This window comes from Tasmannia lanceolata, unplaced genomic scaffold (genome assembly GCF_043159265.1).
Source record: "Tasmannia lanceolata isolate RefF3 unplaced genomic scaffold, GAP_Taslan_0.1 ptg000004l, whole genome shotgun sequence".
Lineage (NCBI taxonomy): Eukaryota > Viridiplantae > Streptophyta > Magnoliopsida > Canellales > Winteraceae > Tasmannia > Tasmannia lanceolata.
Window position 1 is genome coordinate 11,151,307 of NW_027518681.1, and position 17,713 is coordinate 11,169,019.

The window sequence follows — 17,713 nt, forward strand, 5'->3', positions numbered from 1 at the left end:
GTAGGAACCCAAGATGATTCTAACCCTTCGATCTGTGGTAGTTTCTATATGGTGCTGTCCATTTTTAAACCTCCACGTATAAACACGGGTTAGGATATGGGAAAGATTTTGAGGGCCCGACAAATGAATGATTTTGATTGGAAAAGACTTTGAGGGCCCGACAAATGAGTGATTTGGAATCTTTGATTGTGTGTCTTATTATATTTTTTTTGCTCAACTTGCACGCAACCTTCTCTGTGGAAGGGGAAATAGCATCGCTACAAAACGGGCCTCATAAATGTGGCTTGGTGGCTTGGCCCCTTTCCATGTGATGGCCCTTCAAGAAGTCATTGTCAGAGCAATATCACAAACACAATTTTTGGAACATGTGAAATGGAGACCATTGATCTTATAGAACATCATGGGGCGATCCACGTGGTCCTGGTCCTAAATGAGGCTTGATAGATCAAGAGCCACAGATCAACCAATCAAGTTGTTCTCAATGACATATGGTTGGATTTATATTAGGTTTTTATCTAACCTAAGGTGGCATTGGCAATGATCCTAGCCATTAGATCGGCTTGTGGGCTAGGTCCAATTGACCATAAACTAAACAACTTGGTTTTAAGCTTACCAAAACGTGTTTAAACTTACCCATATATGAAAAAAAGTGAAGGAGGTACTCCCAGTTTTTTATCTCTCTTTCCTTCAGGACCCTTTTGTATTGCTTGGTAAAGGGTCCCCTCTGTCCTTTAGGTGGGCCAGGGTGTTTTTGCCTAAGAAATATTGGGATTTTACGAACGAAGAAGAAGATTTGAAATGGAAAGGGAGTTGGTGAGTTACACGGTTAATGCTTGAGGGTTTTCCTTTTTGAGAAGGCATATCTTTCCAACATGATTTCATGCCTTTATTCTTGATTGTCGTTAGCCCCCTTTCCTCCATAACGTTTTTGGAAACGTTAGAGCTCACCACCCGTTGTGGGCTCGGTCATTATGGCCATTACCATATCAAGAACTATTGACAAGCCTAACACTTGGAAGATGATAAATTCGCACCCCTATAGGTTAATACGCATCACTTTTAGCTTGAATTGTGGCTGACTTTTCACGTTTTTTTTACTTCAATTCCCCTTACAAGAGTGCGAATTATCCTACAGTGGGTGAGAGTAAATCATCGGCCAAATACTTTTACCAGATTTTGGACTGGTAGCAAAGTCTTAATTTTCAATAATTTCGTTCGGGTGGCATTGCCAATTGGTCCACGTAAGACTACTGCCAATCCAAGAAACACAACCAAAAACCCAACAAAAAGGAAATAAGAAAGGAGAAGAAGAAGAAGATGATGGGAATGAAGAAGCATTTTATTCTAGTGCATGGAGCGGGGCATGGAGCCTGGTGTTGGTATAAGCTTGCAACACTGTTAACATCAGCAGGACACCAGGTCACGGCACCGGATCTTGCTGCCTCAGGGACGAACATGAAGCAACTCGGTGAGGTCGACTCAGTTCATGAATACTTCCACCCTTTGATGGAGATCATGGAATCGCTCTCACCGCAGGAAACAGTACTTCTCGTCGGTCACAGCTTCGGCGGTGTTGGTCTCTCTCTAGCCATGGAGAGGTTCCCTGGGAAAATCTCTGTAGCCATCTTCGTCACAGCCGTGATGCCAAGTCTTGTGTTCCCACCATCCACCATTGTAGAAGAGGTACTTGTGATTCAGTATAGTCTTAACTCTATAGTTCTTTTTCTATCAAAGAAAACATGAGTCTCATGGGTTTTTTCTTCTTTACTAGATTAAACTTCAATCTACCATAATAAGCCATTTTAATACATGGTTAAAGAGGAAATGAGATGAAAATTAACGGATGACTCTATGGAGAGCCATATTGTGGAACGGCCAATTACTCCAAAAGCTTAAGCTTTTAGGCCCTGTTTGTTTTGGAATAAGAAAACTGATTGTGAGTTTAAAAATGATTATTGTGCTCAAAATGAAAAGTTATTTTGAGTCAAATAATCGGTTTTGGACTCACAATCGGTTTTCATAATCCAAAAAAAAAAAAACAGAGCCTTAGGCCTAGTTCGTTTCAGATTATTACAACCGATTGTAATTCCAAAACCTATTGTTTAGGGCTGACAATCGAATTTCATAATCTAAAACAAACAGGGCCTTAGAGTTTGTGCTATTTGATCATTTATACTTCAACACTTCCCCTCACGTGTGCGCCCCTCTTTTGAGTTGGCAGTGCTCATGGATTTTTAACACCGAGGAGTTGTTCAGTTTTGAACCCATGACCATATGTTGGGACCGGGTAGGACTCACCCTTAAAAGCTAGTTGTTATAAGCCCATCCACATCCACTCAATTTTATGATGTGGGATCTTTGCTTTTGCGTGGAACACCCAACCATCCCCCCTTCCACGTGGAAGCAACGCGGACAATCTCGCCCTTCAACGCAGAAGCAACATGGGAACTACGAGATCTTCTCCGAGGGAATTTCACCATCCTCGAAGGTACACTAGGTTTATTGGGATCTTCTCCAAGCCTCGAAGGTGCACCGGGGTTCCATGCCTAGGCTCTGATACCACCTATTGAAACCTAGGTAGAACTCACCCTTAAAAGCTAGCCGTTAAGGGGAGAGTACCCAGGTTCTTATAAGCCCGTCCACATCCACTCACTTTTCCGATGTGGGATCTTTGCTTTTGCGTGTAACCCTCAATAATCTCTCCCCTTCCACGCGGAAGCAACGTGGACAATCTCGCCCCTCAATGCGGGGGCAACATGGCAACTATAAGATCTTCTCCGAGGGAATTTCACCATCCTCGAAGCTACACCGGGGATAACAAGATCTTATCCGAGAATTTCACCATCCTCGAAGGTGCACTGGCATTACCACACCCTGGCTCTGATAGCAATTGTTGAGACCCGGGTAGAACTCATCCTTAAAAGCTAGCAGTTAAGGGAAGGGTGCCCAGGTCCTTATAAGCCCATCCACATCTACTCACTTTTCCGAAGTGGGATCTTTGCTTTTGCTTGGAACCCCCAACAGACCGAACCAACCTTGAGGCAATAGCTCTATACCAGGTGAAACAACCAATTACTCTAAAAGTTTAAACTGTAGAGTTGGTGTTATTTAAATAGAGGAATGATAGATACAAGGGCACCCTTGCATAAAGTGCCGCAAAAGGGCTCTTAATTGGATCCACGTCATCAAATGTAACTGATTTTACTTTTTCAACCAATTTTAAAAAGCAACTGAAAATGATGTGGATCCAATGAAGGGCCCTTTTGTGGCTCTTTATGCAAGGGTGCCCTTGTATCTATCATTCCTATATTTAATTATTTATAGTTCAACACATATATTACTTTTTACACCCACAACTTAATTTATTTTTTATAATCATTTGATTATGACTAGTTCTTACGGAGACTTGATTCTCCCATGGATTGCCGATTTACCTTTGATCGAGGGGCAGAGAGCCCACCAACTTCAGTTCTCTTTGGGCCCAACTTCTTATCATCCAAGCTGTATCAGAACTGCCAACCTAAGGTTATATACTTAAACTTGCTATTTTTCTTTACTATTCTTAATTATAAACACTGTCATTCATGAACATATTGCTTTCACAGGATCATACATTAGCTACCATGTTAGTCAGACCATCAAGTACGTACGTAGATGACATATCGAATGAAAGTATGCTCTCACAAGAGAATTATGGATCGGTTGGTCGAGTTTACATTGTATGCGAGGAAGATAAGTTGATGAATATTGATTTCCAGCGTTGGATTATCAAGAATAGCCCGGTCAAGGAGGTGAAACAGATCGAACGGTCAGATCATATGGTCATGCTCTCAAAGCCCCGAGAGCTTAGTCTCTGTCTACTAGAAATTGCAGAGAAGTATGCTTGATGTTGTCTGATCATGTTGTTAGTAGTTCTCCTTCCAATGTGGTCAGGATAGTCTATAGTCTCTGTGAACTTTTATGCTGTGGCATCTCCATGAATGGACCCATTAGATGAATGCTATGGATCATAATGATGAATCTAGGTTTGCCCAATCACGAACAATCTTACTGCTAGATCTATTAATGTTTTGAATGTCATAGGATCAAATGTTGGTCACATCGATTTGTTCTTTAAGTTTTTAATCATCTTCAATAAAGCATGATCATCAGAGTTTTAGGAGCATTTGGGTACTCTTAGGGGGTGATTGGCTGGGCTTCCAAAGTTCAGGAAAGTAAGCTGAGTTTTTGGTAAGCTTGGAGTGCGATCTTTAACCTTCTTTTAGAGTGATTTTTTGTTTTTTTAGCCTAAAAATGAGAATTGTACTGTTCTTCAGTAATTTCAACAACTATTTTAAGAATTCATCCTAATTTTTAGGCATTATTCTCTGGGGAAAGTTTCTCGCTACAGGGAATCCGACGCTATCTCACGATCTTCCCCTCTCTTATTGTCGACTTTTTAGCCTGAAACGTGTCCTCTCTCTCTGACTCTTTTTAACATGAAACAACATTTCCGTCACCTGCACAAAATTGAGAATTTTTAGAGATAGTTGAAAAAACTGCACAATTCTAATTCTGAATGACTTGAGGATAAAAATGAATTCTAATTTTTAGGATGAGAATCTCGAGAATGGTTAATGAACGCACACTTAAGCCGGATTTTCGGAAGCTGTGGGACCCTAACTTCTTGGGGAAGCTGCACTAGGAGTGAAACAACCAATCACTCCAAAAGCACAAGCTCTTGTAGTTATTTAAGGAGAGAAATTATTAGTATCCGGCCATTCGTGCACGTGCAGCCCAAAAATGCAATGAGGCCACGTTGTTTGGGTGATCCAAACCATTCATTTGGCGGGGTCCTGATGTAGATAGGGTTTATCGAAAAAAATCTTCTCCATAGGATGATCCTAACCCTGCATGCGACCCATAGAGGTTTCTATACCGTGCCATCCATTTTAAACCACTACAAATCGGAGGGCATCCTATTGAGAAGATTTTCTTGGCACATCCCATCGACGTTAGGGCCTAACAAGTGAATCGTTTGGATCACCCAAACAATGAGGGTCCATTGTATTTTTGGGCTCCATGTGCGTGCACCACCGTCCACCATATAAATTCTCATTTAATCTCCTCTTTTTTGTTGAGTTGGCCCTACACGTGGCACATGTGGCCACAAGAGGAGAGTTTTAATATCATGGAGCTCTTGGGTTTATCCCTCAAACTCGTTGGCATCTATGAAAAGAAGAAGACGAGGAGGAAGCGAAAGAAGAAAAAAGATAAGCATCCCCTTTTGATTTAATCGACAAATACCAAGAACATGTGAAAAAAGACAAAATTAGTTTTGATCGTGATTATCAACTTCTTCTCTATTACTTTTTCATTTTTTCGTTTTTTCTGGCATCTTCCATTTTTCTCAGCGTCGATTCTTCTTGTTTCCTTCTTCCTCTTCTTTCTCCCTTCAGTCTATTTTTCCAGCGCCGATTCTCCTTGTTTCCTTTTTCCTCTTCTTTTTTCCATCGTCGACAAATCTGCACATTTTTCCCTCCACTTTTGGATGGGTTAGGATGATCCTATGGATCTGATTTTTCATACACACCCTATGTATGAAAGGGCCTTCAAAATGGATAGTCTGCCCATTTTTTCCTTCCACCATATAATTGCTCAATAGAACAGTACTTGGCATTCTATGCATGCCGTCCCTTGGTGAAAAATCTAAAGGGAGTGGTAGAGAGTTCTCGCTTGAAAAACTCAACTCAACTCAACAAAGCCTTTGTCCCAAACTAGTTGGGTCGGTTAAATGAATCCTTTAGAAAAATTTCATGAAGAAGGTGAAAGAAATCTACCCGGTTCTAATCCTGGCTCTAGTTGGGTCCATCTACGTGGATCATTTTCTTCCATTCTATCCTATCCTACTTGGCGTTCTCGCTTGAAAAGGCGAGCGGAAAATAGTTTTATGCCAAATTCCCTAGCCAGTCCCACTATTATGTATACATTGTTTGGTACGAGAAGCCCCTGAAAGGGGGTGGACCATCAAACGAATAGAACTCTTGTGAGTTTTTCTTAGCTGCCCTAATTATTAGGACCTTTAAATGGAAAGTCCTCTCCTGGGTTCAATACACCTTCAACATTGGTGGAATCCAAAGTGAACCGTATGTTATTAATAGGAAATTATTGTGACTATTCTACAAAGCCAAGGAGGGGAAACAAGTAATAAATGCCTTCGCTTTTCCAAGAACAAATCTGGATTAATAGACAACTGCTATGCCCATGCTACTATACTGGCTTTTCTTGTAGACCTAAGAACCCATTTCATTCGTGACATCTGCCATGTCCATATTAGCTTTTTTGAAGAACTAAAATCCAAATTCAGCTAAAGTATGTAAAGGGTTGAAACATGAAGAGAGAGATCTCCAGAACTGAGAGTGAAAAGAAGAGGATGTGGATGGATAACAACAATCTTATTTCTCTTGAACTCCAAAAACCCATCTGGTGCCAGTTTGGCTACATGAATATGTGGACAAAGTCATAATGTAGCACACATGAGATAAAGTACATAAATGACCTACTATTGGTTTGGAACGCTTGTAAAATGGAATTCATAGTGGGGCCAAACTCACATGAAATGAAAACATGGTGGGCCTTCCCTTGGCGTATCTATTACGCATTCACTCTCCTAAGAGGGCTGTTAGCAAAACGGACACCTGTACAAAAGACAAGGAAGTGAGCTTGTATCCCCACGTAAAATCAAGCTGTGGAATTGACCAAATTCATCTTTATTTCCCTAATGAAATTCCGTTTTAGAAGTGTTTTCCTACTTCTGGTGCATGTGCATCACATTTGTAAAAGGAAAACAATTCTCCTTTGAAAACAGGATTCCGTGTAGAAAATAAAAGTGATAATGACCGCAGATGATTTGATCATTTTCACATCATTTTTTACATTTATGGGGATTCGACCTCTAATTTGTTTTCTTGCACAGGTGTCACAATGGAAGACCCTGTTTTTTTTTCCCTCAAAACGAATTTCCGTTTTGCTAGCCACTCTCTTTGTAAAATAAAATGTACGTTGGGTCACAACTGTTGGAAAATATGAGGGTACTGTTGTTGATAGAAAACAGAAACTTGTTGCTTCAAGGCGTGATATCACTTTCCTTAAGACAAGATTCGCCTCCACTAGTAGTGTGCGAAGGGGATCCACGAATTGCCTCCAAGATACAATGAAGCCTAGTAGGGAAGCCCTACTAATGTTTGATGACGCGTAGCACTAGCGTAATCAAACCCGAAATGCCCTTCCGAAATTTGAAGCCTTAGAGAAATTTTTAGATAATGTTTCAGCAGAAAAACAGTATCTAGAACAGTAAACAAAAGAAAAACAGTATGTAGAAATACTTGGGGATTTTTGTAGGAGTGTAGAAGAGTGTAAAGTCTGTCAGAATTGCTAATTCGATTTCTATGTTGAAATGACTTAATTCTGCACATTTTGTAGACCACCTGGTGTCTTTTCAGTGTGAAAAACACCTCTACAGGGAACCTTTCCAGAATGTTTGAAACCTGACGGTTAGATCGCACCCATTGATATTGAACGGTCCTGATCGATCCTAGATGTGACTGTGGTTTGAGTAAAACCTCTCTCCAACCCAGTCATCGTTAGATCAACCATCTATGGTGTGGATCGCACCCCTTTGGCACTTGACCGTTGGGGGAAGGGACACAACCCATTTGATCACACCCTTTGACCGTTGGAGTTATGGGTCCGTTGGGCCAACCGTTAGGCCCGAACCGAAGCCCAACCCAACCGGTCGGCTTGATGGGCCTACGAACCATTTGACCCACCCATCCAACCGGTCCACCTTCATCTTGATCCAACGGTGCAGATCAAATCTGGAAAAATTAAAGGCTCAAATCGCTCCTCGCGACGTTGCGTACGTGCGAAATGCAAAGTGCGCCTAAAAAAGCGCCAATAAAGCGCCACTATGCGCCCTATAGCCCATTGCCCACGCCGCGCGCGCGCGTGCGCGTCTGCGAACGGTGCGTTGCACCGTCCCGCGGGTCCAACCATGGGTTTAACCCAATGTGCAATCAAACAAGTAATAGAAAAGTGTAGTGCTTTATAAGCCCTTCTCTTTCTTTTCTCTCATCCGGTACGAGACTATCTTTTCAACTACACTTCTACATCCTTTTGTAAAAGCAAATATTTCCAAGAAAACATTTTCTTTTTCTCAAACGCTTTTTATAAAACATTTTCCAAAACACTAATACATGATTTTGAAAATCCAAAATCACTAACAATCCCCCACCATTTTCAAAATCAAAGAAAATTTTCTCATTAGGCTTAGAAATCTTATGCATAGATGAAGGTATCTCTCGATTTGAACCTTCACTTAGTGAGGACACATCAAAGTTAACCAGAATTGTATAGTAGACGTATCTTTGAACTAGCAATTCTATTTGGTTAACCGGATACATCTCACACACAAGATTTCACTTCTTTGGGGAATTTCTAAAACCGACACATGTACTGGCCTTTTGTCTATATCTTGGTTTCATGAGCGCTCTAGAGACTAGCCAGGTCTCATAGGAAGCGGCACCACTCCCACACTCACATAGGTAGGCTTATTAAGAGTGCCCCTGTAACTAAAACACTCCAACACTATGTTATAAGCCTATTAAGAGTTTAAATACTCAACCTTCTCCTTTTAAACATTACAGGTACCAAGCACTTTACCTTGGGATGGCAAATAATACAGATTAGAGTGCTTGCAATCACTCCATATGATGTATTTGGACTCATTGAACTCAAGACTTGATGTTTATTCAAGTGTTGAGTTGAGGTTCCATCATTGGTGACTATTGGTTAATAGCTTTAACCCCATCCCTAATGATGTTTTACACACTAGATCTCTTGCAAGAGCTTTAGTGAATGGATCAGCCAAGTTTTGGCTCGATCTCACAAAATCAATAGTTACTACTCCATTAGTAAGTAACTCTCTTATAGTACTATGTCTAAGTCCTTGTAGACACCCCATTTTGACCGTGCCCTAATCCCTTCATGTTTGAGCAAAGCCTCATCAAATAAATGAGATAGAACCCCAAATTTCATCCCAAGCTAGCTTAGGGTCCCAGCTAAGCCCCTGCAAAATTTCGTCAGAATCCGAGCGCGTTTGCCTAGCAAACGAACCCAGGCGAAGGCGTAGTGTAAAGCAGAAGAGGGGGGTGTGTTTATCCTGAGAGGGGGGCGATTTTATTATGAAATGATGTATTTTTTATCCGGATAGGACGCGCAAAATCGCGCGCCCATCAAGTGATAGTGCAAATATCATCATCCTTTTCCTTATAAAAAACAATTTCGCAGAGAAAGAAAAAAGAAGAGAGGGGTTTTATTTTATTTTTTCTCATTTTTCAGATCTGAGAAAGGGGATCTGAGTATTCACTTCCGATCATCTTCTCCGACGATTTCGTCGGAGCTCCATCCAATTCCAATCGGTATCTTCACCTCACCACCGGCTAACTTCCACTCCGACGAGATTTCAAGCTCCGGCAAGATCATTCTCACCGGCAGATCCGGATTCTCGCCATTGTTTTGGCCGCCAAGAGGTTCCGAATCTCAAATCTTTGAGATTTAAAGAAAAAATTTCGTTTCAGAGAGAGAGAGAGAGATTCCAAACCCACCTTTTCTCCGTTGTCTTCTCCGGCAGATCTCCGGTCAGATCCCGGCAAATCTCCGGTCAAATCTCCGGTCTTCTTCTTTCTCCATTGTTTTCTTTGTATTTCAACCCTAGATCTGTCCTTTAAAACCATAATTCCCCTCTGTACTCCTTCTTCTCCGATTGCCGGAGCTCTGCAGATTTTCCTTCTTCTCCGATTGCCGGAGCTCTGCAGATTTTCCTTCTTCTCCGATCATCTTGCGACAAATTTTTCGGCCGAAAGCTTCTTCTCCGGCAAACTCAAGCTCCGATCCACTGGAGTTCAGAGAAAAGGAAATCCTAGATTTAAAACTTTCTTCGTCAGATTCGGTCAATTTCTCGTCTCAGTTTTTATCTGGAAGTTAGAAGTAAGAAGAAGAAGATCAGAATAGAGGTTTAAAGAAAGGAGATCTAGTAAACTTGTAAAAAAATTTGGCTTCAATTTCATCTTCTAAGCATATATTGAAAGGATTTTTGGGAGAGTCTGCTATCTGCCTCTGTTTTGAGCATTGAAATCTTCCTCTCCAGGTATTTTATTGTATTTTTAATATTCCTCTTATTTCTCTGTTTCATATATTTGGAGAATTCATAATGTTCAGTTTCTTGTTTGAATCTAAGTAGTGTATGAGCTATAAACTTGTTAGCTTCATGAGGTAATGGTATCTTGAGGAATGTGGATACAATTATAAACGTGCTGTCTACATATTTGATCTATTGTGTCCCTTTTGTGAATTTGAGAAAAAATCAAAGTGAAGTTGAGTGTCCATATGTCCATATGTATGTGTGTAAGTGTGTAGATGGGCGTCTGTCACATTAGATATGTGTTTTGTTTTGTCTCTAGGATCGTATATGTTTTCAGTCCATTCATTTATAGTTCAATTCTATGTATGTTTGTATGTCTGAATTATCATGTGCTATTTTACAAGCTGTTCGTAGGGTGTATGTACCCAAACAGATGGCTATCTGATTGATTGTAAGGAGCTTTTTTGATCTATTAGTGTCAACATTTTAGAATGTTTGTCAAGACAAGACTCATCCGAACAATGTCTTGAATATCCATCAATATGCTTTCATACTTTAACTTAGTTCTAGAAATGGATTTTATAGTCTTAACAGATAACATGCATCACTAAACAAATTTAATAACATCTCCAGATAAAGCAGATACTGATTCTTTTCCAATAGAAACTGCAATTCATTTTCATGAGGTTGAGATTTTTTTTAATTTGACTTGTTTTCAACCTTTTGATGCATTCACAAGCTCACAAATGAGAAATGAATCTGAAACATTGGAACAGATGTTCAGAGAAGACATGAATTTTATTATGGATTTGTTGTAAATTCTGAGTTAGCTTTGGTAGATGATACAATCGTATCATTGTACTATTAGTTTTGATAATTGCCATTTTAGGAATTTCTTTAGATTCATCCATATTCATCGCAAGGGCGATGAAGGCGATAGCCTAAGCCCACCTTTAGAGAGATTTATTGGATTATGATAATACCCTCTCGCCTCTTCTTTCCTCTTATTTAATTTTGAGTTAGATTCTGAAGATAAATGTATTGTTCAGGTGAGATTATATCAAAGTTCATTATACTCATTCCTTTTTATTTAAATAAATTGTTAATAGGAAGAAGGAGATCAGATGACTACTCTATTCGATATTATCGACATGGGTACTGTCTAATCTCAAGGCGGGATTAGAAATATTATCATGTGTATATGATATCAGATGATTACTTTGGCATCATCTGATTTCATTGGAGTCCCCGTATTGGGGTTTGTGGTTGGTTTTGAAGTGTTTTGATATTGTTTTTTTACTTTATTAGGCTATCCAGCGGCTGGTCTGGACTAATTAATGTTATTTATCATTTTATGATTGCTATTAGATTGTATATTCTTCTTTGCTTAGCACTTGATTTATTCTTAGAATAAAATTTGCGATTATCTGGTAGCTTTTTCTTCTCTTTTTGATAGACTAACACAGTCTTATAGATTTTGTTAAAATTCTTTGATATTAGAATTCCCTCTCGTTGAAAGGGCGATGAAGGCGCTAGCCCAAGCCCATCTCTAGGGGACTTGCACAGTCCAAATAGCATTCTATTTTCTCAAAAGACTTGCCTAGTCTTTTAGATCCAAATCTTTGGAGACAGGCATTGTCTCATTAATGAATCAACCTGAGTTAACCTCTAGAAGACTACCTCTAGTCTCATAGGTCTTAAACCCTCCTTTTTGTGCGTCGTTTGGTTTTGGAAGAACGCCCTACCCGGCTTGGCAACATACCCCTTACCCTTATGGGTATTGGGTTGCACATTTGTTGCACCCTAGGGCTAGGTAGCTGTCCGGCCCGGCTGGGTGTTTTACCTTTGCCAAATATGCACAAGGTCTCTTTTTCCTTGTTAGTATTTTTCTCTATCCTACCTCTGTGTCTAAGAGACTTCCTAGTCTCATTTTCTTGCTAAACCTCCTCTTTGTGCATCATTTGGTTTTGGGAGAACATCCTACTCGGCTTGGCAACATACCCCTTACTCTTATGGGTATTGGGTTGCACATTTGTTGCACCCTAGGGCTAGGTAGCTGTCCGGCCCGGCTGGATGTTTTACCTTTGCTAAATATGCGCCAGGTCTCTTTTTCCTTGTTACTTGTGAGTTTTATCTTAGCTTGATAGTCTCACTAGCACCCTTCTTTATCTCTTTTTCTTTTAGGAGACAGGCTTTGTCTCATAAGCACCTCCTTCTTAGAATCCTATTTTCAGAGTCAGTCCTTAGCCTAGGAGTCTGTCCTTAGCTAGAGAGTCTGTTTTTCTTTCAGGAGTCAGTCCTATCATCATAGGGGTTAGGATTTTATCCAACCTCTCATCAAATCTTGTGTTTTTTTCTATCCGCTCTTGTAAGGTATAGGATGCTGTCCAACCCCTGCAGAGTTGTTATTCTGTTCATTTCCCTCCGCAAAGCATAGGATGCTGTCCAACCTTTGCGGGATATCAGGAGTCTGTCTTCCCCTTATGATGATAGGATTTGTCCCCTTTGAGTCAAAAATACTTAAAAACAACAAAAACATCTAAAAAACCAAAAATCTCAAAAAAATCTTGAGTCATTAGGAGTAGTTAGGAAATCTATTTCGAACTACGTCGGCTTGATCCTCTTCCACGAGGTACGTAGTGCAGCTTGGGATCCACATCCCAAGTCCAGCCAAACCTTTAAAAATAAACATTTCAAGTTCTCAAAAAAATACAAAAAATCTTTAAAAACCCTTTTCAAAAAATCTTCCCCTAGAGTTAAGACTCTGTCCTAGATATTTAGGGTGTTTTAGAGTTAGGAGTCGGTCTTGATTTGTATTGATGTGGTGTGTCCTGTCGTGTGAGTGTCCCTAGAGTTAGGAGGCCTCGAGTCGATCGGTTAGACACTTAGTCGAACCGATGGCTAGACTAGGAAGCATATAGTCAGCCCCTGGTTTTCTTTAGGTTGCACAGCCTAGATACACATAGGATGTAGGGCCCACCTGCATTAGCTTAAGGCTAAACAACCTGCATTAGTTAGGGCATATAGAGAGTCCTAAAAATCATAATTCACTTGAACTTAAGCAAATTGTGGAAAAAGCTTTAAAAATCAGTCGAGTCTAGTGGAATCGAGTCTAGGATAGCGGTTCTAGATGGTTAGGCATCGTAGTTTAGAATAGGGCATCGAACTACGTTGACTCCGATTCTTCCCGAGGCTGGGATACGTAGAGCAGCTAAGATGGACGGCTATCTTGGTCCGAGTCAAGTCCTGCATTAGAGTTAGGATTTGTTTTTCCTGTTATATATATATAGTTTATTTGTATTATGTGTTTTGTTATGTTTTCTTATTTTTATGTACAGATCCTATACCTTTGGTTGTAACATGCATGTGTTTGCACACCAGAACTTAGACACCAGTTAGGTTTGACATTCATAACCTAGCTACTTAGGCGACACTTTTATTTCTTTTATGTGTGTTTATTAATCATCTCCGAGACATGCATGATTAGATAGACGTCTTCTCGGAGATATTCGTTCCCATTTCATATGACTTTCGCTCAAAACTCTTCAAGATTAATAAGTAAAGGGCATAAGAGACCAGGTGCTTGCACTTGGGCGGATGAGGTGCTCTTTAGACCTTCCGAATTCGTAACCAGGCACGAACCCTATTTTATATCTCTGGTTATCCGTTGCAACAGAGCATAGTATGGGATCCTTGGACCCTTTTCCTTGGATGGCGACTCTTATTTGTTTAAGGTACGCCTCGAATCTGGGCTAGTCCTTGAATCGAGAGGTATCTCACCTTTTATATCGCCACTCATACTGTGAGAGGCATTTCTTCTTTCGAGAGTTCCTTGGTAGAGCTCTCCATTCACGTGGATGATCCATAGAGACTGTTCGCACGTGGGGGCACGTCCCTCACCGCTGCGCCTCTCTCGGATCGGGGTCCACAGGCTGGCGACTCTGCTGGGGATTTCTTGGAACATTGCCTAACTCTGTTAAAATGCCATTTGTTATTAATTTTGAAGAATTTTGAGCTAAAATCATTATAAATGAGAATGTAATCGCTTAGAATCCAGGGGCACCAAATAGGTGTTTAAAACAAGGGATTCACACACTACACAACATACATCATTTTTTATTTTCGTTTTTCTTTTATTGATTTTGTTATTATGGGCTCCACGGGATAGATACAATGCGTGCCAGATGGGATGTCATTACCCTACTAGTACTATTGTATCTATTTCCAAGCTATGCGCCAGAGCTGCAGCCGTAGACACCGGGTGTGCTGGTGTTCTACAGCAGCCGATGAGCGATGAACATACTCTGTATAATGCTGGGTGTGCTGGCATTATACATCAAGGGTATGGTCATAAGCATAGTACCCTGCAGAAATGCCTGGGCCCTACTTTTATTTCATTATATTATATATATATATATATTAGTTGATCCCTTTAGAACCAAAATTAGGGAACCCTTGCTAGGACACTATATATATGTACTCATATAGGACGAACATATGCGACCAGCATATGTGAGCCTAGGATAGAAGTCAGCCTACCCATGTAGTGTAGAAGGGCAAGTCACGCCGTGATTGCCCGCCGCATTATCTAGTACACTCACAAACACTTTTGAGTCAAGATTTTCTTGGCTCTGCTAGATCAGGTTAGGGCTGGTGCCCCTGGTTAGGGTATGTATGTATATATGTACGTGCATGTATTATATCTATTTATAGATTAGGACCTGTCTCCTAGATTAGGTTTCCGTATCTATCTCAAGTCGTGTATTCCTTCGGACCTGATCGATGACATTGCTTTTACTTGGTTGTCACCTGGGTCGTGATCTATCCTGTGATTTTTTTTATCATATGATTATTCCAGTATCTTAGGTTTATGTCCAGAAGATTTCTTGACCTATTATCATCAGTTAGAGCTTTCTTGTTCTTTCAGTTGTGGGTTTAGCCGATGACTTTCTTTCATCATCTTTTATGGCCATGATCAAATCCTTGATTCCGTATTGTCCTGATCGGTTTTTGTGTTAATCTGTTAGATCAGGATCTGTCTGTCAATAGAATTTTCTGGTCTAACTATTAGCTACATAGTTTCATTCTCCAGTCTTCAAAATGGTTAATCATTTTCTCTGGTCTTTATTTTGATCATGGTCTATGTTTTGCCTCCTGAATGTACAGTGGTGTTGTTCCTTGTACATGTGTTACTCGCTAAGTCGATGTACGGTTTTGTCATCTTCTTGTACATACTCTATTTGTTGAGTCAATTGTTCAGATCAGGCCTCTTTTGCAGTAGGTATTCTAGGTTCGATTCATCACTCCTTTGATGCAATCGATAGTATTTCTTTCACTTTTGTTGGGACTATATCTGTCATTTTGTCTTTAGATTGTGCGAATCTCTCCTATATATTCAGTTTTGTTGGTTGGTTAGATTAGAACCCTCTTTTTTTCAGTGAGGGATTCCTGGTTTAATCAATAATATATACATTCTTTCAGAATCACCTAATTAGTGGTTTGTACTTGTCGCTTCCGTGGCCATTATCTTCATTTCCCTCTGATCGTGAGTTCATTCATGTTGTGTACACAGATCCATGTCATGTATGTATATTATACTTCGACTGTGTACCTTTTCTTTTGATGTGTCATAGATCCATGTTGTATATGGATATTACTTATTGGGTTGGATTTTGTTATCTACATGCTCTGTCTTAGATATGATTGATGGCCTGTTCGCTATCTCTGTGACCATGATCTATCATTATCGATCCTCTTGATCATACAGTTGTCAATGTCCATCATCAGATTTGAGATCCAGTCTATGACCTACTTCTGTCATTTTGTGGCCGTGGTCTACTTTTCTGATCTATTCGAAAGTCTATGATTATTGATGAGCAAAATCAGTGTCGCCAGTTGTATCCTTCCCATATGATTGGTCAAGTTTATCCCTGTTATTTCATTATTCAGGATCATCTTCACTCTTTTCTGATCTTATCCTATCTGTGATCAGGTTGAATCATGTCGAACAAGGTTATGAGGAGCTGGATAAGTGAGTCAATTCAAGCTCTTCCGCGCGAGCGTGCAGAGTGGAGCGTGGCCGACAGATTCATTAGCACATTTAATAATTTGAGCGCATCCGGTGTGAACTGGCAATTTCTTCAAGCAGCTGCAAGACTCTGGGATCCTATTCTTCATGCTTTTCAATTTGGTCCCTTTGAAATCTGTCCTATATTCGAGGATTGGTGCGCCTTATTAGAACTCCCACCTGAGGGACTCTGGATCCAACCTTCGAGTATAGCGTCTCCTCGTTCCCTTTTCTGTAAGCTTTTCGAGAACAAAACTGTTGATGCTATACCCTATTTCAAGGAAACGTACGTGCAATTCAATGACCTCATTGAGCGTTTTTCTAAAAGCATTGACCCTACCGATTCCCGTTTTCAAAATTGTCGGCGCAATGCTTTAATCTTTGGTGTCCTTGCACGTCACGTTATTCGTGAAGACTCCAGTATTGCCCCAGTGACTTTACTGAGTGTGGTCGACCAAATTAGCGAAGGAAGGAATCCTGTCCCAATCATGCTAGCGGAAACCTTCTCTGGGCTGGATCTTATTGCTCGGCAAGAGGTTAAAGATAACTTCCATGGGTGTGTCAAACTGCTTTATCTGTGGCTTTGTGAAAAACTCACCATCCTTCGGCCGCGGAGCTCCCTTCAGTACACCCTCAAGGATCACCTTTCGTGGCAACCAATGGCCAATAAACCCAAATCCAATGATGAGTGGCATAATTGGTTGCAGCACGTGGAGAAGGATCAATTCCACTGGGTGAGTCATTCATGTTTATACGTTATCACTAGTACTTACCCACACCCATTTGTGTATCTTATGGGTTTGGAGAAGTCAACCTTTTATGCACCCACTCGTTTACTTTACCAGATCACGGGAAATCCATGTCCTCCCGGATTTGTAAATCCTCCTCCTTGCGAAAAGCTTACTCCCGATCTCATAAAGTCTATTGTAGCTGCTTGGGGAAATAAGGTTACATATAAAAGATTTGCTTTATCATCTAAGGTCCATCGGAAAGAGTTACCAGAAGAACCCGTGAGCAAGAGAGCTCGGATTGAGGAATCTTGAAAATCCATATCATGTTTTGTTTTTTTTATTTTATTTCTGCATTTCACATCATTGTCAGTCTGCTTATCCAGCTGTGATTAGAGAACAATAGTTTTCATCCTTTGTAATCACAATTTGAATTTTGTTAATGAAAGTGTGTTTTTGTTTCTTTTGTCATTGTTTGATCAAAATAGTTTATCTCGATTATCAAAATTGTAATCTAGTGCTTATACTTCCATTTCAGGATTCTTAATTGAGCGACCATTGCTCCTAAGAAAATCCTTGTTTCAAAATCAACCTGGTCCCGTCAGTCCGCTGATTCCAGGCTGAGTCGTTTTTCTTCCTCACCAATTTCTTTTACCTCCCCTGCATTACCTTTCTCCAATCTCCAGGAAATCCCTTCGCCTGTCCAATTTCCTATTGCACAGATGGCTGACTCTGGAA

General features: G+C 40.4%; 1 protein-coding gene across 1 annotated transcript; it reads left to right on the forward strand.

The window, feature by feature from the left end:
- The first annotated feature begins 1,211 nt into the window (after nucleotides 1-1,211).
- MES10 (methylesterase) lies at nucleotides 1,212-4,020 on the forward strand. The gene is made up of 3 exons (XM_077377438.1): nucleotides 1,212-1,683; nucleotides 3,394-3,525; nucleotides 3,606-4,020. The coding sequence occupies exons 1-3, from the start codon at nucleotides 1,318-1,320 to the stop codon at nucleotides 3,885-3,887; spliced, it is 780 nt and encodes a 259-aa protein (XP_077233553.1). The 5' UTR covers nucleotides 1,212-1,317; the 3' UTR covers nucleotides 3,888-4,020.
- The last annotated feature ends 13,693 nt before the right edge of the window (nucleotides 4,021-17,713 follow it).

Excerpts from the sequence above, each read along its gene's own strand:
- MES10 (XM_077377438.1), top strand. The coding sequence starts at position 1,318 with ATGATGGGAATGAAGAAGCATTTTATTCTAGTGCATGGAGCGGGGCAT. Across the intron at positions 1,684-3,393 it reads CATCCACCATTGTAGAAGAG|TTCTTACGGAGACTTGATTC; the intron begins GTACTTGTGATT and ends GATTATGACTAG. Across the intron at positions 3,526-3,605 it reads ATCAGAACTGCCAACCTAAG|GATCATACATTAGCTACCAT; the intron begins GTTATATACTTA and ends TTGCTTTCACAG.